Genomic DNA, 23,449 nt, shown 5'->3' on the forward strand with positions numbered 1-23,449 from the left:
ATCTAGGTAGTGTTTCCTTGCGTTATGCCCTTACCTCTAAAGGAAATGCATCTGTAGTCCACAATTCTTAAAGCAAAACAAAACAAAAAGCAGAAAATGCCTTCAGAACTTTTTAGCATCCCTGGAAGTTTCTTCATTATCACCTTTGAAGGACTACCTTCCCTAACGGGTTGGGAAAAAAAATGAAAATAATTCATTGAGATGCTAGTAGACATTTGGCCAAACTGCCCAGAAGTGTGGAGAGTGGCTGTATTGTTGCTGTTCTTTTTTCCTTTTTGTCTCTCTGCGGACTGGCAGTGAGCTTCGGCTCTAGCCCACATGCGAAGTTGGTGCATGCAGGATTGCTGCAGACTGTGTGCCGTTTGCCTTCTGTAGGAAATTCAGGGGCCTCGTTTTCCAAGGTGGTGTCTCACAGTGCTTCCCTTCAGTGTTTACTCTAAAAGAAAAGGCAAGAGGTGATTTCGACCAAGAAGGTGTATGAGGAAATAAAGCGGTGGAGGCTGGGAGATGGAGGATAGTCACAGGGGAATGGCAAAGTCAAAATTCCTGAACAAAGAAAGCACATAGTTCTTCGCGAGTGTAATCAGACAGAGCCTTTGTGGCACTGAGAGCCTCTTTGCATCAGCGAGAGGTACTCAGGGCCTGTGGGGTCAGTACCTTTGCAGGAGGTGTCACCTGTGCGGGAGAGGTTGGCTCTGTACTGGTAGACACAGGAGACCTTTGGGGTTTCTTCATGCTGTCCTGCTCTGTGGACAAGAGCAGATTCGTCGCTTCTGGTTTGTGGAATTGTTCATTGTGAGACCGTGGCCAGCTTTGGCAGTAAACGTGGTCCTATTTCAAAGAAAGTATCTCCGTGCATGTCAGCTGCTTCGGTAGGAGTGTAAAATAATTGGTCTAGTTAGTGGGGATAGTGTTTAAATAAGGGAATCACTTTTTTATTCAAGTTTTTACTCCTCTTTTGTCATGGAATCATAAAAGCAAACTGCTCAGGATCATTAGAGGTGACCCATAGAGCCATAAATCTTTTTTGCTTTGCTCATAATTTGACATGAAGGCTTGGAAGAGTGTGACAGTTTGTGTAGTTTTCCTTTTTAACTCTCTCCCCACTTTTCCAAGGTGATGTGATTCACCAGTGATGTTTCATATTTGTTTTCTTGCTATAAAATGTATTGTCATGAGGGGTTGGAGGCATATTTTTCTTATTTGGGCATGAGAAAAATTTCTCTCAGAGAGCCCTTAGTTTGAAATGAGGTTGAAATAAACAGAGTTTTGACCTGATTGATTAAAATCCCTGTCTCAGTTCCCAAGCTTTTTATTCCATTTTTGGAATGACACTTGTGTAATTCTCTGGGTCGAGGAGTCGGTCTCCAGGTAGTTTCAAGATTTGAATTGCTATACTTTTGAATAGCAAGAGTTTTGCCTGTCTGTTTTCCAACTCCTTTTGGGATGCTTGCATGATTGCCAGAGGGGCATAACAATTTGGGAGAACTTTTGGTCCCTCCCCACAAATCCTTCCCCTCCAGCCTTTTGAGGACCTTGGTAATGCATTGAAATTGCAAGCAGTAGTTACCACCTGCAGGCAGAGGACTAAATTACGCTTTTGGAAACATTTGCAGGCAGCCTGCTCTCTAGCAATAGTAAAACAGAGTTTGTGCCTCCGCACTTCTAAACTGCTTTGAGTACCTGAACTGCTCAATGTTACAGTTACCGCTGAGATGTGCAGGAGTATGAAGTTCATTGCGTAGAGAAGAAATAGGAGATAGACTTGACCTTAGCATTTACATATGTATGTGTGATAGGAGACTTCAGCAGCAAAAAGAGAACCCCTGTGACAGAAGAAGTATTCACAGCCTGTGAGAGCAGAGAGCGTGAACATGCACAGCTTCTGGTGCAAAGACGATGCTTTCTGCCCCTTGGGGAGCCAGTGCAAGCTAATAGCGTGCTAGTCTCTTGCTGTACAAGGATCAGACTTCTTCCACCCCACCCTGCTGTGTTAGTGTGCTAGCTAACCTTTGTTGGCTGTGTTAGTGTGCTAGCTAACCTTAGTTGAGGAGCATTCCCCTCACAGAACTTTGTCTTTGTTGTCTGTAGATGGCAGCCAATGATACTGACTTCCATTGCAAAATGTCCTGAGATCAGTTGGAAAGCACAGTAAAATGCTTAGGTTGTGCGTTACCATTCATTCAGGTAATGACAGGGTTTAGCAGATTGAGCATGCCGAATGTTCAAAAAGGATGTGGGAGGTTGGTTTGTTTTGGCAAGCACAAACCAAGTCTTTTTCAGTGTCTGCTGCTTGAAAATGTGTCTGCCTTGGCTGATATTTATCTTCTGGTTGTCTTTCAGAATGCTCCAGGACGACCTGCAGCTCAGTGATAGTGAAGAGAGTGGTGACGACCAAGTCAGTTTTAGATGTTTTATACTCTAGGCACACAGACATCCCTTTAAATCACCATGACTTGTTGCGTTGTTCTGAGTTCCTTAAGCTAACCTTTCCTCCCCCTCTCCTCTTTGTTTTTGTGAACAAAACAGGTTGTTGAAAAGCCACCTTCTTCACTTGCTCCTCCAAGGTACAGGTTTGTTCCCAAACTACTAGCTAGACCAAATAAGGAGGAAAAAGAAAACTACTTTTTATATATGGGGTAGATGGGTAAGGGCTCCTGGTTTCTCTTGTAGATACAGGCTTTGGTTTCTAGCTGCCTGAAGCTGCTGTTGAAAATTTGCTTTAGTTGTGTGGGGTTTTACGGAAAGCTCCAATTAGAAATGAATAATCCAGGCACGCTGGATTTTGCCTATGAACCAGAATTGTATTTCCCCAACTGTTCCCTTCTTTTCTCCTCTTCCCGTCCACCAGTGTATATGTAGATCACACTGGAGCTAATGGGATTTTCAGTTGTAGTAGTGATGAGTGAGGGGTGAGTCCAGTTTTAGTTCAGAAGGAAGCCCAAAACAGCCAAGCAGGTGAAGAACAGAAGAGGGTTAGGTAGACTCATTGAGGCTGTTTGAGCTCCTCCTGATAAGGCAGCTGATTGTAAGAAGTTCCTGCCATGTATTGTTAGGCAGAAGCAATATTCAAGGTAGACTGAACAGCCACATTCCAGCATTAGAGGAAGAAAGGTGGAGAAGCCCAGAATTTTTCCTATAGGAGAGCACCAGCATACATTTTTGGCTTGATATCTATATTCTTCAAGTGCTGGGTAATGGTCTACAAACTCAGACTTGCAGAAGGACACACCCATTCTTGGCATGATCTGCGTCTCTGCAAGCTCTTGAAATAGAGTGTTCTCATGATATCAGTCTGGATCAGCAAGGAGCTTGCCTCCAAATCATACAAATGTGTTGATACTGACGTGGGAAACAGTTTTCGACATAAAAATATCAGCACTTTGATTTTGTAAGCCCATTTCAAAACAAAAAGAAGCTGTGCATAAAAGTCATGGCTTTCCCCCAGTTCTATCCACTCACATTGTCACTGCTGGAGGAAAACACTTTTGAGTAGGGGAGGGTGTTGCAAAAAATGCTGCTGCTTGTTATGGCTGTTAATGAAACGGTTGCAGCACCTTAACCAAATAACACAGATGAAGTTAGTGAAACTTAAGGGGGAGAATACAAAAAAGAGAAACCATCCTGGAATGTATGTTTCTGTCTTATTAGCCTTTATTGGAAATTTTTCTTCTGAGGGTTGGGGCTTTCAGAAAAGCACTTGTCAGTTTTGGTTGGTTTTTAAACTTTGGTTGGCTAAATGTAGCTTCATATTGTAGCAGCGGTGTCCTGCTTATGTATTTGTCTGACTGGGTTGGAGTTGAAGGTTTTATTATTTCCAGAGGGTTTTTTATTCCAGTACTTTATCATGTGTATGTCAATGTATTCCTCTGGCCTTCTCCCCTCTCCCCTCAGTGCCAAAACACAGGGTTTCAGTTTTATTTTTGAATCCTGCCATGTCAATATAATAAGTAAGTAACCTTCACCCATGATGCTTTCTAATTTTATCTCATGGTGGCCTTGCAGTGCCCTACAGTCCCAGCCCAAGAGTGTGGCATCAGCACATTCCAGCAGCCCGGAGTCAGGGAGCACCAGTGACTCAGACAGCTCTTCAGACTCAGAGACGGAGAGCAACTCAAGTGACAGTGAAGCAAATGACCCTCCGAGAGCGTCAGCGCCTGAGGTGAATGCAAATAAAATGTAGAGGCTGCTTAATACAGCCTCTTGCCTCAGACTCTCTGCTGTCTGAATGCCATCAGGATAGGAGACCTGAAATACCGTCATCGTTCAGGTGTCCCCTTAACATCTTTGCTGCATCATCAGACTTTTCTTGCCCTTTGCTTCCCTTCTAGAGTTTGTCAATTAAATAACCCGTAGTAACAGCAGAATTAGACTTTTACATGCATAACCTTGAAGTGTTCCCCCTTCTCCTTTGGCATCATTGTCTAACATTCTTGGAGAAATTAGTGCCTTCACTGGCAAGACACAAGCAAGGCGCAGATGAGAAGCACGGCTTGTCTGGGGTGTTTGGGGCCCACCTCTTCCCGTGCAGCTTTTCTGGGTGCCAAGGCTATGGGCTGCTTCAGGGTGATACCCTGATACATTAAGAGGAGCCATTGCCTCCCTGCAGCTCCTGCGCGAGTGACAGATTCAGCTTCTCCCTGATCGCAGCTGAAGTGATCAGACCTGCAGGAAGGGCTGGAATGTGCTTAGACTTGCTTCTGTTGAATTTGGCTCGGATAGTGCTGCACTGGCATTTCTGAGGCTTTTATTGGGAAAAGCAGACAAACAGAACTTGGTGCCTTAAAGTTTCATAATTGAGACCATGCATTTTTAAAAAAATCTGCTGCAAAAGTGCTCATGTCCCATGGTTTCAAACAGTTCCTCCAGCTTGCAAAACATTCTCAGGCCAGTGGGAAGTGCATGGTTATATCCTACAGACCACAGCTCATGTAAACCAATCCACTGACAGTTTTGAGGTACTCTCACAAAGCCCAGAAACCTTGTAATTTATTTCTCCCCCCTCCCCCAGCCCTAGCTTTCCTTTCTTTTACCTTAGAAACACATGAACAGGGAGAATTTTGTATGCAGAAAACAAGCTTTGAGAAGGCATATCTTTTCATCTCGCATCTAATACACTTTACCCTCCAGCAGTTCAGTTACAGACTTTGCCCTCTGCAGTTTGGGTGTCTTTGGAAGGAGACAGATGTTATACTTCTCCTCTTTTACCAAATCCTGCCTGGTTTGTCCTGAAAATACTAGATTGTAAGATCCTTGTCACTCTAGTGAAGTCCCAGCTATTGACCATTTTATCCTGTTTTATTCAGCAGACTGTTCATCTGTGGTGCTCAAGGAGCAAGTTAGTGCACACGGCCCATTTGTTTATAGTCGGTTCTTCACATGCAAAAGCACAGACTTTAAGACCTATAGGCAATAGTTCCTTTTTTTTAAAAAAAAAAAAAAAAAACAACAAAACAAAAAAGGTCTCTTACTATCCTTTGTGTTTAGAAAACCTAATGAAAACCCGTATGATGGTGTAGATCACAAACAAGATACCCAATGGTAGAAGTGCTAGAAAAGGATCAGGGTATGCCACTGTCTGATAGCTACCTACATTATAAACCAGTTTACTAAGTCTTTTCGCCATGTGTTTGACCAAAAAAATGCTCTTCAGTGGCTAATAAGTTAAAATTCTAATGAAAATAAAGCAGATTTGAAAATTATCCGTTATACTGAAAAGTGTAATGGAATTTGTGGTTTAATTTTGCTTACAAACCCATGGTAAAACCAAACTCTGTTTTTTAAACCAGATTTCTAGATTGACTCACTCAAACACAGTTGAAGATATGTCTTGTTTATCCATGTGTTCTACAGTGAGTTGAGTCTGGATAGAGAAGAAAATCACAGCAGAAGGGATTAATTAGTTTTGGAAAACCTTTCATGTACTAGGCTTTCTCTTTTCAGGGAAGAGTTGTGGCTCTTCTCAGAAGCAAGAATTGTGACTGGGGAGAATTGATGAGGGCGGGAGTGTAGCTGTGCTCTGATGGTGCCCAGATAATGAGCTACACATTTGAGTGATGCTGGCATGTACATGGTATTGTCAGAATGGGCCCCAGAGAATCGTGCCCCTGATTTGCAGCTTCTGTTGTCTGTTTTAGGGTTAGTTGGGTTTGCTTTTCTCGTAATTTGTCAGACTACTGTTAGATTAGGCAGGGCTTGTTATCTGGCCGTGACTTCAGAGGCCTTCAGACCTTGGTCATTGCTCATGCCTTGCTTGACCCAGAGGGAAGTGAGTGTTGGGTTGTGTAGGCAGAGGGCTCGGAAGAGGCTGGACTTGATGTGCTAGCCGTACAATTTCTTTTGGTAAATGGTTTTCTTTTGGTTAAACCACGGGAGCCTGACAGCCTACCTGTCAGACTTCAGTGAGGTGTGATAGCTGGCACAGCTCCTCGTCCATTTTGAAAACAGTGCTGTGTGCAAGTAACTTTACAAAAGTGCTGCGAGGACAGCACCTAATCCATTTTTTAACCAATTTTTACAATTGCTGCTTTTTTTTTGTGTTGTCTGATTGTGCACTAAATTGGTTAGTGGCAAGCCAAGATGAAGCTTTCATGTAGACTAGTCTCTTACTGAGTGACAGGTAGGGCTAGCAGAGATCTAGGAGTGCTGTGCAACACATTTGACTGATCCTGTGCAAAAATGAGGTCTGTGTTTCTGAAATAAGTCTTGATGTGCACACAGTAGAGCATCCCCATCAGGGTCTTTCACTTTCAAGCTCTTTTAACAGTAAGGGGAAATTTTACTGGGTTGTGGTAAGCTGTGCTAGGATGGAAATAGCCCGTAAAGGCATCAGTCTTGCATTCTTCCTTTCTCTTTTTGTCTGCAGCCCGACCCACCAACTTCTAATAAGTGGCAGCTCGACAACTGGCTAACCAAGGTGAACCCACCAGCAGTACCAACAGAGAGTCTCAGCGAAATTACCCATGGGGATGGATGTGAGGAGGGCAAGGAACAGGGGCAGGGCGTCAGCAGCAATTCCTCCCACCAGCGCACTGAGCCGAGGGAGCCTCATCACAAGAGCTCCGGCCGAGCAGCCAGGGCTCCTCAGGACGCTCATCTTCCGACCAAACGCAACTGCCAGAAGTCTCCTGTGCACGCCGAGGAGCCCTCGCCCAGGCAGACTGTGGGTATCAAAAGGCCCGGCAAGGCCCCGGTGCACGAGGGGCCCAAGGGACACCTGAAGGTGGAGAGTGACCCTGGTCCTTTTCAGGTCAGAGACCAGTCTTCCAGAGACAAGCCAAAAGTCAAAACGAAAGGGAAGCTAAAATCCAGTGACAGAAGAGACCTGAAGGCAACACTGCAAGAGCTCCCTGAGAACAGAAAGCACAAGAGCTCCCACCAGGCCAATGCCAAACCCTTCTTGGACCCCAGGCTCATGAGAGATGTTTTGCTTGGCAGTGCCCAGGAGCATCTCGCTCTCAGTCCCCTTCCTCAAGGCCAGGGCACAACCCCCACCAGGACTAGCAGCCACGGGCCTGCCGTTGTGGCCAGAGAGGATTTTCACCAGGAGAAACTTGCCTTGCCTATCAGGGAGAAGAAGTTGCTCTCGCCAGTGAGGGACTCCCCTGCCCCTCAGTCCCTCATGGTGAAAATAGATCTCCCTCTTCTGTCAAGAGTCCCCCAGCCCCCTGGGAAAGGCAGTCACCAGAAGAGAGCAGAGGCCAAGGAACTCCCTGATGCAAGGAAGCAGGACTTGGAGAGGAAAAACACAGACACTCCTGACAAGTCCCTTCAAAAGAGGAAGGTGAGAGGTGGAGGTGGATTTCTACAAGGACTAAGGTGGTGTTTGAAAAACCCACGCAGAGAGTTCATTTCTGCTTCATAGGTTGGGAGTGGACCCGTTGCACTCCTCCTATAAGGGTATTAACAAACTTCTAAAGGGAATGTGTATCAAAGCTGTCCACAGATGTTTCTTGTTGGTCACAAATGCCCTGCTGAGCAAATGAAAAGCCCTGTAAGCTGTCTAACAAGTGCTTTGGTGTTTTAAAACATTTTTTGCTGTATTTTCTTGAAATACTAGTTTTCTCAGACAACAAAACCGCAGCCCTCCTATGTCAGAGGAGCTTTCGGCAGCAAGCTGTGCCAGCATATTGCTGGCCAGCCCCCTCGTAGCATTTGTGGGTTTCTCAGGCTTTCAACCCAAGCAGAGTTTTGTAGGGCTGCAGTGCCTCCTCCCCCTGCAACCCCTTTAAAAGCAGCACGGTATCTGAAGCACCTCCCAGACTGTGCAGTCATCTGCACTATCTATTTAATGTCTATTGTGGGAGAGCACCTTGCCTGCAGTTTGTAGTGTGCCCAGAGGGAGAACCGACCCAGGCCACTCCGGTCTGCGGTTTTCAGTTTTGTCCATGTATGCACCTTCTGCTGCCTTTAGCCATGCAACCTCAGTCTGAGCAGTGTAGTCTTTTCCTGTGTGGAGTCATTTATTTCCGTGAAACAGTTGTGACTGCTTGTTTACACAAAGGGGAACAAATTCTGCAGGTGTGAACTGTGTTATTCCTAGGGTTGATAGCAGCAGCCCCATGCCTTTTGCTTTTCATTAAATGCAGACTTTTAACTGAACCAGGTTCACTAGTAGTAACAACCATCACTAAACCCTGCTTTGGATCTCAGCACTTGGATAAATATGTAGAAGACTTCTTTGGTTTTCTTTGGAGCTGCTGTGGTGCTAGCAGCAATGCTAATGCTTAGAAGATGCATGTATCCAGTAAGGGCCTTTCCAGAGACCCCTTTGCAGAGCCCTTCAGTGGTGCTTAGGAACATGGTTTGGTGGTGGACTTGGCAGCGTTAGGTTTATGGTTGGACTCGACGATCGTAAAGGTCTTTTCCAACCTAAATGATTCTATGATTCAGCTATAATAGTTGCTTTCCCTGGAATTACAAGACAGCCCTTTACTTAACTGAGATGGTAGTTGCTCACAAGTGTTTTTTGGAAAGCTAACTCCCAAAGGGGACTGTGAATATACTTCCAGCCAGCTGGTTCAGCTGCACAAAGAGTTGGCTGCAGGCCTTATGATGAATGGGTATTCATGGATATTTCAGTGCCTGTGTACCTTTTTGGTCCTCCTCACAGAGCAGGTGGCTTAGCATGCGTGGGTGAGTAACCTTGGTTCCCGCGTGGGTTTCATTTAGTCTTGTCATTTTCTGAACTTCCCATAGTTGTGGGGGAGAATTGAGAAGAGCAGGGAAATGGTGAAGAAACTTGAGAGACCCTGGCAGTCCCCCTCTTGCAGAGCAGCAGGAGAAAGGTAAACAGACAGTAAATCTGTCGCTTCTCCTGTTGTCTCTCAAAGACCCAAGAGAGGAGCTATTTTATGTTAGACACTTCTTCCCTTGCAGTCTGAGTGTCTGATTGCAGGAAAACCCACCTCAGAGCCTCACCGCCTGTATTATGTCAGCATGCATGAGTGTCCTTGGAGGCTCAGGCTTCATTGCAGCCAGCTAGGTCAGGTACAGTTGTTGGACATCTTTTGCAGCAGTGTGGAGCTCAACCTGAGAAACAGTTTAAGGACATGATCTAGGTGCTGGAGCCTTGCCCTGTTCACACTGCCAGAGGTAGACTCTGTGCTGAGCACGACCCACTGAGCTCCATCACAATGACATAAACCTGGATGTACTCTTGGGAGAGAGAGACAAAGTCCTGGAATGCTTTTGGCTACCACCAGGCACACTATGGGTAATGCTGACTGATAAGTGCAATTTCTTTTACATTTTCTTGGCTTGTAGCAAATTATTCTGAATTTTTTGATTCAGGTGAGCTGATGATGTGCAGGCTTTGTATTGTAAGATCTATGGAGTGCAATTAAAAAGTATTATTTATTATCTCTCTGCCTTAATGGTTCCTGTTCTTCTGGAGGACAATGGCAGTGATTTTAACTGACTGTTTAAAATTTCACCTATATCGGATTCTTGTTACTAAAACCAAAAACCCCTGCACGTCTGGGGAATCTGAGTGATCTCTCCTGTGAATGCTGGTTTTTCCTTCCCTTTGATAAGGTGTATCACAAAACACAATTGCTTGTAGTTCATGACTTTGCCAGGAGGAATCTGAATACCTTTCTGTACGATTCATACTGAGTAGGAGAAAAAAGCCCATCCAGAACAGATGAAATGCTTATTTTCAGCAATGGAAGTGTCTTAATTTTGATTACTATTAGCAACAAGAGGTTTAGCAGTTCCATCCCCACCACTATAAAATAATCTATCCAAGCAAAAGTAGATAAAACATCATTTTAGAATACTTGTCAATGAGCCTGAAATCTACATCTGCTGTTCTCTTGGTTTCCACTTTGTCAGTTCCAATATCTTATCTTTTCTTTTTTTAACCAGAATTGATCAAACTTAGCTGTGTTGGTCTGTACTTTACATGAACTTTTAAAACCTGAGTGATTTTTTTTTTTTCTTCCTGTTAGAGGGAAGTGGAGAAGGAGATTGATAGGAAGAAAATGAAATCAGAAAAAGAAACAAAATCATTGCAGTCTTCAGCTAACAAAGACTCCAATAAATTGAAGTGAGTATACAGTGGTGGGATGGCAGAAAGATGCATAAAACTGAGTCAAGGAATTGTATCTCCTGTCCTTATACTCATGAGTTTGCTTCCAACATAATATGCCTTCTGAAACTTAATCTGCTGCAGATTTGTTGTTACATCCTGGAACCAACCACATGGCTATGGGAATGTAATTTATTTGCCTTTTTATTTGTTGCAGGTGTGAAGTGATACTTGGGTGTCACCGATCTTCCTCTCCCTCCTTAATGCTGAGGATTATGGTTCTAATCATTCAAGCATAAACTGATGTTTCAGTGGCTGGTTGTTCCTCCCCTATTTGGTTTACACTGCTGCAAAAGCATTGAATGTTGTGGCATTTGTCTTGATTTCTAATAGTTGAGATGGGAATGAAGACTTCACCATTTTAAATATGAACTTGTCCATCCTGCAGCTTATGTTGCTGCATGCTCTGATCCATACATTACATGTAGCTCAAAAAATCTGTTTATGCTGCAAGAAATTTAATTGCCAGTTGTGCCCATACTACTTTTCCTTCTAAGCTGGTAGGCAACCATTTGCACTGCTGTCTTTTGGACCAGATGCAGGAAATGAATTTGTGCAAAAAAACTATATGTCGTTTGGGTTGCAAACAATGTGGTAGACTGCCTGCCTGCTGGGATGCAGGAGTCGTTTCCCCTTCTCCAAACTACAGTGGTGGTAATCTGTCAGCAGATGATTGCCCTAGATGATCTGGGAGGTGGCAGCTGTTCTGTGGGGAGTGGTGTATGCTTGTTCTGCACGATAGTTTAGGGGTTTCAGGGGATGGCAAGGGAACTTGCCATCTAGTTGACTGTGTCCCTGCTCATTGCAGGGGGGTTGGACTAGATGACCTTTAAAGGTCCCTTCCAACGCAAACTAGTCTATGATTCTCGTGAGTAAGGCTTGACAGTTCAGGTATCAATTATTTCTGCTTTCATGAGAAATGGAACTAGCCTTAATACGCTTTTAAAAAGGGAGTTGGACTAGATGATCTTTCAAGGTCCCTTCCAACCCAAACCATTCTATAATTCTATGAACTTCTTTTTCTCTGCCTATGTCTTCCTCATTCTGGGTTCTGCTGTTATACTTATTTTGGGGAAGTTTGTGCTCTCACTGCATGGGAAGCAACAGAAAGCTTTTTATCAGATTCATGATACTTCACATGCATTTAAAGCTCTTAGTCTTTGTAAGGTGAGAAGATGATGTGAACATGTTTTGCACATGGAGAAACTGAGGTCCAGACTAATTGAGTTGTTTGTTCAGACTCCCACTGCAAACAGGTGAAATAGCTGAAAGTGTGGCCCAGAAGTTGTGACTCTCGTTCCCATGGCTGAGCAGTCATGTCCACAGCAGAGAGAGTTCTGGCAGCCTCTTGGGAAAGGATATTGTACTAAGTGTAACTGTACGTCCATAAATTTTGAGGTGATCATTGCTGTTTTAGTTGGACAGGTCCTGCTGAAAGAACGAAGTCCGATGTTAATGCTGATATGGTCTGCTCCCTCAGCTGCTTTTGCTGTCACCATTTACAGGCTTTGAATAGCACTTACCAGCTGGCTGCTGGTGCACACAGTGTCTGTGCTAGGTGGGACCTGTCTTTTCCCAGCTGAGAACACAGAGGTGGACGTGATGGATATTGCAGAGCTCTGTTTTCTCACCTTGCTGCCGTGCGAGCCTGCTGAACTGGGATGCTCCAGAAGCATGTGGATATGCAGCTCCCCCTTTCTCTAACCAAATCAACATGCCGCAGTGCCAATAGGCATTTCAGTGTGACTGGCCCAAATTTGTATAGGGGTGAAATGTACAAAGCCCACTCCAGAAAATAGATTTGTATGTATAGATGGGTAGGGAGCATTTCCCTTTTCCTCTAAAACCATCTTGTTGTCTTTGTCTTTTTTGTATGCGACCTAACAGACACACCACCAGTGTGCCTTTTGAATCATGACTCTGTCTGGAATTTCAGGTGGCTTTTATGGCCAGGAATTTCTCATTGATTCCAGCATAGCATTTGCAGTGCTTCTGGTAGATCTGCTGAAACTTACCCCATAATTTGCACACCAGTGTACTGCCAGCATTTTGGCTAGGTCTTTGCTAGAGCGAATGCTTCCAACAGCGTGTCTTCAAATGGGCAGTGTTCCTGAGAGGAGAGGCTCGTGCATCAGTGGTGGGCTACTGCACTCAACTCCTGTTTGCTTGTGGCTTGAATTTGAGGTATTGACTTGAATTGGTATGTAGCGTTGAGGTTTGTGTCCTGACAATATGAGTAAACTGCTTTTCTGCAGAGAAAGCACTGATGTACTCTTAAAGCACTGAGGCATTGGGGCTAATGTTTAGTTGAGTGAAGGGATATTTCAGCTGTGGTAATAATGGAAGGGCTTTAATTCTGGGGTTCATTCCCCCCTTTTTTCTCAGTGAAAATGAGCACCCCTTTTAGCCATGTTCTTGCTGTTGGAGTGGGAAGGATAGGATGCATTTTTGGGGAGAGAGGGCTCTGGATCAGGTCAGGGGATGCTGCTGTTCTCTGTGTAAAATAGTCCTTTCTAGAGCGTCAGCTGTACCAAGGTAGTGAAGCTGGGGAGCACGTGTGCAGTGAGCAGGGACTGTACCATGGGAAAAGTGGGTTGTAGAAGAGGGGAGAGGGCTGTCCCATGCACAGCAGAACGAAGCAAGATGTGCAATGTCATGCTTAAGTCTCCTCACTGAGTTTAACTTAATTTCCTCCTCTTCTGATGTTGCAGTCCATGAGTTGGGATTAACTGCTCAGTGTTTACTTGGAAACTTTGAGAAGCTGAATAAAAATGATGTAAATGAGCAGTAGTGAAACAAGGTTTAGAGCTATTTGGTGCTGCTTAGAGCTGCTGGAGTTCCCTGGTAATCCTAACTTCAGATGATCAGAAATCTAATATGCCACCATATTATTAAATGTGGTAGTCTCTAAAAGCACAGCATTTTAAGTCTCTCTCTTGTATCCTCTCAACTTTCTAAGTGTTGTCTAGTTGAGCTGGCAAGTCTTAGAGACTCAGTTTAATTCTGTCAAAGTTTAATTCTGACACAGGATCAAGTGTCAGGGTTAGTATCTCTGACCATAGAAGATATCTTCTACCGTAAGGGGGAGAGGCAGGCAGCGCTGCCTTTTGGCATTTGCCTTTTTGGGTGATTTGTCCCAGGGATTTTGGTCGCTGTAATTACCTCTCTCCCTCTTCCAGTAAAAAGGGGCTGTGTTGGAGGGATGCCTTTTTTGCAACATCCTGATATTCTGGTTGCAAGTCTTTACTCCAAGGACAAATCCTGATGCTTACTCCTACTTGAAAAGCAACTTGCTTGTATGTTGTTGGTAGCTGAAGATGTGGTATCTAATGCACGAAGTCCCTGAACTTTCATTTTGCTTTTGTTGGATTCTTTATGTTAACAAATCATCTCACACTTCCAGAGAAATTTAAACAGAATTGGTACATGGTGTAACTAAGTTTTTTAAAAATCCCTACATTATATGTACACCATATTCATCCCAGTTGCTGAATTTGCTTCCCATCTCCAGAGCATCAAAAGCTTCATTTGAAACCCAGAAGAAAGATCTCTTGCTACCCCCACCATGGCCACCCATGTCTCCTGCACATCCTGCACCAAAGTCAACCAAGATGGCCCAAAAGAGACCCAGAAGTGAGAGCGGAGAGCTGCCTGCCATGGATAACACTGCCAGGAACAAGAGCAACCACAAGGATCCTTTGTTCTCCAAGCACAAGAAAGTGGAGAGGAATCACGCTGAACTGTCAAAGGTCATCAAAGTAGGTATCCATTATAACTGGCGGCATGTTTCCTGTGACCCGTGGGTGCTGTGTGATTCTCTTTAGAAATATGCTCTGAGGATATTAAAAAGGAAGGAAGATAAACCAGCTACCAGAGAAAGCTCTTTGAAGCATTTTTGCCCCTTTAATGGCTATCTGTGACCCTACGTTACTAGCCCAAAAACCTGCATTGTAATTCCTCTGCTGACTTTCCATCATCTGTTTTCATCTCACCAGTGAAACCTGGTGAGAAGGGGTGACCATGTAAAAACCAAAAGCAAGAGAATCATGTTTATGGTAGTAACTGTTTCTGACTGTAGACAACTGCAAGTACAATATTGGTGTAAAAATAAGTGTGTTTACAAAAAGAAAGAGTGGATTGCTTAAAAATAAGAAACAAGCAACCTGTGGTTTTGACTGCAACCTGGGTATAAGGTTTTATAGCTTGCTTACAAAATTGTTAATAATCGTTGCAGCTGGATCTTTGCATTTTTCAGTTATAAAATTCAATTCTATTGCTGTTTACTAGTGGCTGGGTGTGTGTGGTCTAGGATGTTGTGATGTGTTAAGCCAGACTGTGCATGCTGTATTAGCTGGTTTCTAACTGCTTGCTTTTTCCTGATAATGTAGTTAGTAATGGAGAATCAGCAATTGCTGTGTGGTTAAGCTGTAAATAAGTGTGAATGGATATTACCCATTCCTGCCTTGGCTAGTGGCTGTGAAAAATGTGCTGCTTGCAGCCTTAATGCTATCTTAGCCATTGTGCAAGGAAACTTGCTACTTAATTTCTCCATGTTTGGGAAAAGTTTGAATGGTAGCAGTGAGGTAAGAAGCCAAGGTTCCATTTCCATTATTGGAGGGGTGCTGGGGAAGAAGGTAAGAAGAGGGGGAGAATCTAAAGAATAGACTATGCCTGGGACAAATAAGCATTTTCTTTTGAAATTTAGGAAAGCTAGGCTTTGGAATTGGTTTAGGCTTATCTCTCTAACCAGCTTTGTTTCAACTCTGTGGTTTTTCAGGGATCTGCAGGGGATGTCACAAATCCTTTCCCAGTGCCTTCTTTGCCAAATGGTACCTCCAAGCCAAGGAGACCTCAACTCAAGTTTGAAAAGTACGTTTTTATTTTACACCCCTCATCTGTACTTTCTGAAGACACCAAGCAAGGCTGGCCCTGCAGCCACCCTGGCTTCTGCTTCTTAATGAGCACTTCTTTTGGGAGGAAAGAGAAAGGAACAGATGTCTGGGACCTGCCCTGTACTGCCTTCTCATGTCTGGGACTTACCCCACCCACCACAAAGCAAAGGTCTCATTACAATAGTTCTTGGTTTGAGGGAAGCTACTCTAGAAATTAGGTACTTTTTAACTCTGAGAGGTGTCTCTTGTGCTTGCCTGCAAGTGATGGGTTTTGATTTGTCTGATTCTTGACAAGTGGCAAACTCATCTGTGGCAAGGTGCTGGGCAGGCAACTGACTTTCTGAGAGGGCATGACTCTTTACTTGCTCGTTTTGTTAGTGCACAGGTGGCTGTGTGCCATTTGCATGGTGAATAGATTATCCCAGTGCACAGAAATGTGTGTGGTCTAACTTTATCATCAATTATGTGTTGATTGAGACCAAGACCTGTAGAAGCCTTGGTGACCATATCCCTTGTAAGCAGATAACATGAATGCAAGCTGTTTTGGTCTGAGATGAGTGTGTGGTACTGCAAAGTTTACTATATGTTTCAATCAAAATGTATTTGTGGTATCGTACTTGAGGAATGATAGAAGATCACGTAACTACTATCTTTCCATAGCAGCGAAGAAGTAAACTCAGCTTCATAGTAGCCTAACCTCCGGTGGTTTTTATTTCAAAATGTAAGTTTTCAATGTTATTCTAACACACATTTTTAAAGAAATCAATTCAATTTATCTGTGCATTCAGCTGCTGTGTATTTCTGAACATGCAGACAACATTCATTTAGTGACTATCATAATTGTAATGTGTTTGATAAGGCTGTAACAGGCTTACCAAAACAGGATGTTTGGACTCTATGAAGGTAAAATTGATAATTATCCTACCATTTTTCTCAGTTTTCTCTTTTTCCTCTCTCTGTCCCCAATTCAGACAGCATCCGATGGAATACTACATAGAAGAGGCCAAGAGGCTGAAGCACAAAGCTGATGCAATGGTAATGTGGATAAGATTTGCTGGCTAACCTTATTTCCATGCTCCATACTGGAGTATGTTCAAGTTATATGAGGGGAGGCTTTCTTTATTTGCCAAATGTTTAGACATTTCCCTTTGTTATAAAGACATCTAGAGGATAAGCCTAGAGAATAGGATTCAGAACTTACATTGTCTGAGGTTAGCAGGCCTGTTTGCTTTGCAGAGCTATCACAAAGTCCTTGGAAGATAGATGGAACAGTTAGTTTTAAGACAGTTTACTCTGAAACATCAGGATCCTGACGGTAATTGTGTTGCTGGTGAACAAGACTTGGAAGTGCCCTTTGCAGATGTAACTGGCTTTCTCTGCTATGTTCAGTTCAACAGCGTGCATGACTGAACATGGTTTTTTGCTAATTATGGCTCAGTCAGATAATGTACATTTGCTAATTGCCATTTACCTGTGGAAATGAAGTGAGGGAATACTGCAGTGGGAAAGCCCCATCTGCCTCTCACAAGGCAGGCCTCCAAGACCAGACAATAATATCCAAAAAATGTGAAGATAATAAATTACTCGAGGAAAACATTGAGCAAGAGGAAGAGATACAAATAGCCAGAGCGCACAAAGCTGATGACTGGGACCACATTAGGGGTTCTGCTGAGAACCCTTTAATTATCACCCGGAGGCCTGATTTGCATCTTTTTCTTTCTTCAGATCCTGCCTAACTGGGGAGAAAAAAGGAATTCAGGTACACTTGAGAGAAGTAGTTTTTGTCTTAGTCTAAAACTGAGAATTTTCTTCCCAATAGACCGACAAGACTGGAAAAGCCTTTCAGTACCTAGATGCTGCCATTTCCTTCATTGAATATGGGATTGCCTTGGAATCGGATGCACCAGCACCAAAATCAGCTTACAGCATATTCAGTGACACCATAGATCTCATCAAGTAAGCGGTTTTCAAAGCGTGATGGTTAGGCAGCATGTTTGGAGGGGAAGGGTTAGTTGTGTTACTTGTTTGCAACTGTGGCAGCTCTGGATTCCCACCGTGGAGCAGAGTTCGGGTTGCTGTACAAGCACAAGATAGACCATCCAGAGACACCAGACACAAATACTTTGAAATGTTTCAGCATTGCTCATCAGAAGAAGTAGGCACCATGTCCTCCTCAGCATTTGACTCTTGCAGCTGAGGTACACCAGAGGATACTGGTTATGACAATGAAGGACATGAAGGAATTTTTACTTTATCCAGATCTGAAGTTGCTTTTGCATGTGAGCTCAGTAGTATTTCAGTTAAAAAAAGCAAAGCAACAATATAGCGTGTGGAAGAACAGTTTGTGCCCCAAAGGTCTTGTAGCTTGATTGAAGGCAGATTTTACTAGTTTCTCTCATGTGTCTTTCTACCAGTACACTTTATTGGGGTTTCTTTTAGCAACCTTCCCCATTTAGTTTCACAGTCATAGTAGATGTATGTAGATAATAGATAGTATGACATATCCAGGCAGCACAACCCAAGGAACCATGTATTGGATAGAAGAGAGACAAGTATCAGTTTATTCATATTGAAATTATAGGTGTCGTGGTTTAACCCCAGTCGGCAACTAAGCACCACACAGCCACTTGCTCACCCTCCCTTTCCACCCCCCCAGTGGGATGGGATGGGGGGGGGGGAGTAAAACCCGTGGGTTGAGATAAAGACAGTTCAATAGGACAGCAGAGGAAGAGAAGATAATTATAATAATGATAAAAGAATGTACAAAACAAGTGATGCACAATGCAATTGCTAATCACCCACTGACCGATGCCCATCCCATCCCCAAGCAGTGATCACTGGTCCCTGGCCAACTCCCCCAGTTTATATACTGAGCATGACATCATATGGTATGGAATAGCCCTTTGGGCAGTTTGGGTCAGCTGTCCTGGTTGTGCTCCCTGCCAGCTTCTTGTGTGCCTGGCAGAGCATGGGAAGCTGAAAAGTCCTTGACTGGTATAAGCACTGCTTAGCAACAACTAAAAACATCAGTGTGTTATCAATATTATTCTCATATTAGATCCAAAACACAGCACTATACCAGCTAATGGGAAGAAGATTAACTCTATCCCAGCTGAAACCAGGACAACAGGTTATGTGAGTGTTTTTGGGAGCTGGTTTGACTTCTTGCCTTAGAGCTGAAACAGCTGTCAGGGGTTTTTTTTGTGGTAGACTTCAAACTTTTTAAATTACATTGTTTGCTTTCTAGTCTTGGTGGACTGTATTTCCAAGATGCTGTTGTTGCTTTCTTTTCAAAAAGGAGTTTTGCTTGTTTGTTTTTTGCCAAAAGAAACATTTCCACTAAGATGTCTGTCTTGTCCAGAAACACTTGAATAAATATTTCACCTTCAGTAACAGGGGCACCTCTTCTGGGCCCCAGGCCTGTAGGTGGCCCACAGGGGGCATCTACTTGTAGGGATGTTGCCCATTAATCAGTGTAAGAGGAGAGTGAGTCACATAAGGGCCACATCTGTTCCCGCTGTGTGGAAAAGCAAACTATTTTGAGACACAGTCCTCTGCTCAAGATCATACAAAGCACTCGGTGCCAGGACTAAGAACTCAGGGCAGGTTTCCTGACTTTTGGACTGGTGTTTGAGATAACAGCGTGCACTGGTTTTTCATAAACAGTGGGACTTCAGAGCACTGATGGCTGACAAGATTCTGTTTATTTTGTTTCCTTAGATTTGTCATGACATTGATATCCTTTACGGACTCCTCGGCATCTTCACATGAAAAAATCTTTGCTGTGTTATGGTGCGTAACTGTTTTTCTGTGCCTTCGTATTCTGTTTTTAGGCTTGATAGAACGGAAGACCCATTACTTTCAGGGGCGAAGGAATGAGTTAAATGGGAATCAGAGTTCTGCAAGGAAAAAAACCACAAAGTAAAAACCAGAATGAAATGGAACATCTCTAAAGTGAGCCAGGATATCACAAGGGACCACACATGGAAGGCACAGGCTCTAAAATTTGATCTGCTGGTAATTTGAGAGCACGTAAGGGCTTTCACCTAAGGTGAAAGAATGCGATTTGGCTGCCCATGTTTGAGACGTGTAACTGAAGCTGTAGCTGAACATAGCTGAGGCACTTCTGGATGGGGGCTTACTCAGCCTGTGGCACCTATTTATATAAAAGACCAGACATGGCCCTTCCTTGTTTGTTTTTTTTCCCTTGTGATTTTTTTCACAGAGTCTTTTTTTTTAAGATGAGCAGAAGAAGGAGAAATTCTTGACTTTGCAATACAGCTGATGTGTGCCTGCCTCCATCCCACAAGGCTGACTGCTGAGCAAGCAGCAGCGAGCATGAACACTGACGCTTGGGTGTGTTTCTGTTCACAGCATGCGCTGCCAGTCCATTCTGCACATGGCAATGTTTCGTTACAAAAAAGACACTGCAATAAAGTATTCCAGGATCCTGAATGACCACTTCAAGGTAGGGCACACGTATTGCTAAGCTGCCAACTGGATGGCTGCAGTAGTTACTGACGTTGGCTGAATATCCCAAACCTAACAAGAGTTCTGTTCCTTGCTGCAGAGTTCTTCCAGAGTGACACAAGCACCTTCTCCATGTGTTGCAAGGTAAGATTTAAAAATACGTACATTGTAATGTGTCTATAAGGGTGTGAGTGAAAACAGTAGCCGGAGTATGAGTTGCAAGCTGCATTTGAGAGTGCCTCACCACTCGCTCTTTCTTGCCACCTGTAATCATACTGTTAGGGGGCATGAGTATGTTTCTGCTCTCTCTTTCCTGCCTTTTTTCGTTGGAAAGGGCTTTTTTTTTTTTTTTTTGTTACGAGGTCCAGAGTTACCGTATATCAAGCAGAGTAGTTCTCCAGAGAAGCAGGTCAGAGGAGCAAGGAAGGTATCATCGCTATGCTGTTTCAGAGCCCCTGTTGTTGTCATCTTTGTTCTGTTAGAGATCCTTTGAGACTTAATGGGATACTATCCCCATCTCCTTGGCCACTGTCCAGTAGGGTTATGCCTTCACCCTGTGGTAGTATAACTTTGAGGTGATACTTTAATATTTTTCTTTTTAGCTCAGTCACCAATTAAGAAAAAGAAACTAATTTTCTAATTTGTGAGTTGTTGAACATTTTGTCCTTTCTATGTATCTGCAGCAGTATTGCTCTGTATGTGGCAGCAAAAGTAAAAGGCAAGCTGTTATGTAAGTGTTTGACCCAATGCCCAGCAGACTGGGCCTGTGTTTTAATGACAATGAGTAAGAAAGAGTTTTTCTATGTGCTGTGGTAATTGCATTTGGCAGATAGCTACCCGGCTCCACGTCTGTCCCTTTTAAACTCCACAGTTGAGAGAGGGTTGTTTGGTCTTTAATAGTGATGCTGAAATTCCAGTTATTTTTCTGCCACCTTGCACAGTATGGTTTATTGGAAAGTAAATGATCTCCCAAGAGCAGTGGTGGAAGCCCTCTCATACCAGTGACTAAAATTAGGTTGGGTGAAGTGGGTGGGGGTCAGCGATGTGATGAAGCCAGCCTGTGTCTGGAAGGCGAGCAGCTGACCCCATTTAGTTTCCCTAGGTCTATAAATGTCTGTAGGCTGACCTGGCTGCTTTGACTAGCTGTCAGAAAGCTCCAGCCTCCATAGGTAGGGAGCTTCAGCATGCCTGAAATGGAAGTCATTAGGAAAAAACACTTTGATAATCTGATGAAGGCTTCCACAAGTACATGTAGATTTTGGAAGGTGGATGGGTGGCCCTTTCTGATGTCTGGTCCCGCATTTTCTTTTGTCAAGAGGAATCCTTAGAGTCACAAATAACTTCAAAAACCTTGGCCTTGCACTCAAAGGACAATTACTTGGTGTATGCAATCGCAGTTTTCAACACTCCACTCCATACTGCAGGCCTGGATGACACCGGATAGCTCCTGGCATAAGATAGTCTTGTGGCAAGACTTTTAACTCTGAAGTTAAATGTTCATGATGGTGTTTCTTTCTCCTGCAGAAGCACAAGCATGCCTTCTCCTCTTTCTCCAATGCCCTCTCCTGCCAGTTCTGTGAGTTCTCAGCCGGGATCAAATGCTACCAACTGCAGCAGCAACAGCATCGGCTCTTCAATCATTGTCCCCTATAATATCCCAAGCATCACCTCTTCCTACGTCAACATCACTTCCTATATCCTCTATGCGTATGATATTTGGGAACAGGCTGATGCACTGGGCAGGAAGAATAAGGGTAAGTTTTTTGCCTTCTGGCTTTTTTGTCTTATGTGTTGTGGTTACATGTATGTACTTGCGTAAATCCTAACAGTGTGGCAAACACCATACCTAAAGATCAAAGCATTAAATATGTTGAAATAGACAGCTATGGCATATTGGCAGGTTATTAGCAGAGATACTTGATGGTGATATATTGACGAGTATTCCAATAAAAAGGTGGTCTTGGCATCCTCAAATGTCTAAGAGCTAAGGGATGAGGGTATCAAGTACAGGAAACCAGCCAACTCGCTTCATGGTAACACAAGAAGCATAAGGGTTTTTTTGTGGTTTGTTTTTCCCTTTGGGGTGCTTAGCTTTTCTGAGTTGGTTCACTTTCTTTAAAAACAGCTTTTTGGCCTGTAGCCTTGTGTTTTAGTTTGTTTGTCAAATGTCCAGGTATTTTTGTCTTGTAAATGGTGAAGCTGGCTTCTCTCCATAACGGAGAAGCTGAGCAGCACTTAAATTGGAGTCCTTGCTGGGCACGTGACCAGTATTTGCCAGTGGCATTTCCTAGAATTGCTGCTACTTTTTTTATTTTACAGTTTTGTTGTTAAAAATGTTGTATTGTCCTGTGGTACAAGCAGTGATGAATAAGCAAAAGCCCTAGCATGGGTGCAGTTCAGTCTGTAACCTGCCATCCCACATGGCACTTGCAGTGTCATTTTTCATAAAACACAAAGTTTTGTGAGCTACTGTGGGCGAAGGGATGTATTGCCATGATCTGTTGGCAAACTTGCAAGAGAAAATAAGCATGCTGTGCCTGGCTGAATTGTTGGAAGGCTGTAAAAATACTCACACTAATGAGGCAGTTGCTGAAATTCAAAAGGCTTTGCAAGTCACCTTTGAATAAAGTAACTCCAGTTGTTGACTGTCCTCTGAGCAAATCTGTGCTTGCAGCAGCAATTCATGTGTAGTATTTTGGATTATATCCTCAAAAGGCTGATAAAAGACTGTCACATAGAAGGAGTGGTGGATGCTGCTGGTAAGCCAGAGGAATGAGTCATGGAGAAAAACCTGTGGGAGGGCAGCCTGAGCACAATCTTACATCAATCAAAACTAAATTCAAAACCTGCTCTGTGTTGCCATTTTAATGTAGGGGAATGATGACTGGGGTAGTAAATACTCCCAAGGGAGTGGATCTGTGCAGGGGAGCAGTAAATACTCACGTAGGCTTGGCAGTTGTTGTCACTGTTCAGGACAGCGGAGGAGTTTCAGAACTGGAACTTGTTGATATTCAGTGTAACATACAGATGCTAAGAGGTACAGAGAGTGAGTATGTAAAACTAAAAAAAAGGCCACATACTTGATTCTTTTATGCAATTCATAGGGCATAAGAAGAAGAGGAAAGAGCAGTGGCCTTCAGCTATTGAGTTCCCTTAAACAGGGAAGTCATAAGTTAGTGGAAAGCAGTTGTAACTGATGTCCGACTCACTTGTGCAGAGCTGAAGTGCTTTCTGGGGGTCCACAACCAGGTGCTTCCAGTGCAGGACCCAGCTCCTCACCGTAACTCAGAGCAGTGCCATGGATCATGAGGCTGTAACAGGTTGTCTTCCAGCCTCTGATCTCCCACAGCGAGGACAAGCTGAGGTTGCACGTGTACATGTGAAGTCACTCTCCTTTCACACGGTGCTGTGGTCACAGATCAGATTATCTTCTATTTGCTCAGGCAGGGGGTTTGGACTCCTTGTCTCTGCTTACAGCTCTCCTGTTCCCCATGGA

General features: G+C 43.7%; 1 protein-coding gene across 10 annotated transcripts in view; it reads left to right on the plus strand.

Annotated features, from left to right (window-relative positions):
- The window catches only part of AFF1 (ALF transcription elongation factor 1), a 135,836-nt gene that overhangs the window by 97,996 nt on the left and 14,391 nt on the right, over nt 1–23,449 (plus strand). For 8 of the 10 annotated variants that reach the window (XR_012775591.1, XR_012775590.1, XM_075500864.1 and 5 more), the window contains 13 exons: nt 2,344–2,398; nt 2,530–2,573; nt 4,006–4,162; nt 6,866–7,783; nt 10,452–10,549; nt 14,103–14,349; nt 15,369–15,460; nt 16,455–16,518; nt 17,303–17,439; nt 19,204–19,275; nt 19,858–19,951; nt 20,054–20,097; nt 21,478–21,707. Coding sequence is in view for 8 of the 10 variants with exons in the window: in XM_075500864.1 (XP_075356979.1) it covers nt 2,344–2,398; nt 2,530–2,573; nt 4,006–4,162; nt 6,866–7,783; nt 10,452–10,549; nt 14,103–14,349; nt 15,369–15,460; nt 16,455–16,518; nt 17,303–17,439; nt 19,204–19,275; nt 19,858–19,951; nt 20,054–20,097; nt 21,478–21,707 (2,252 nt within the window). In the remaining 2 variants the exon portion in view is untranslated. The other 2 variants (XM_075500862.1, XM_075500867.1) reach the window with 2 other exon arrangements.

This window comes from Mycteria americana, chromosome 4 (genome assembly GCF_035582795.1).
Source record: "Mycteria americana isolate JAX WOST 10 ecotype Jacksonville Zoo and Gardens chromosome 4, USCA_MyAme_1.0, whole genome shotgun sequence".
Classification (NCBI taxonomy): Eukaryota; Metazoa; Chordata; class Aves; order Ciconiiformes; family Ciconiidae; genus Mycteria; species Mycteria americana.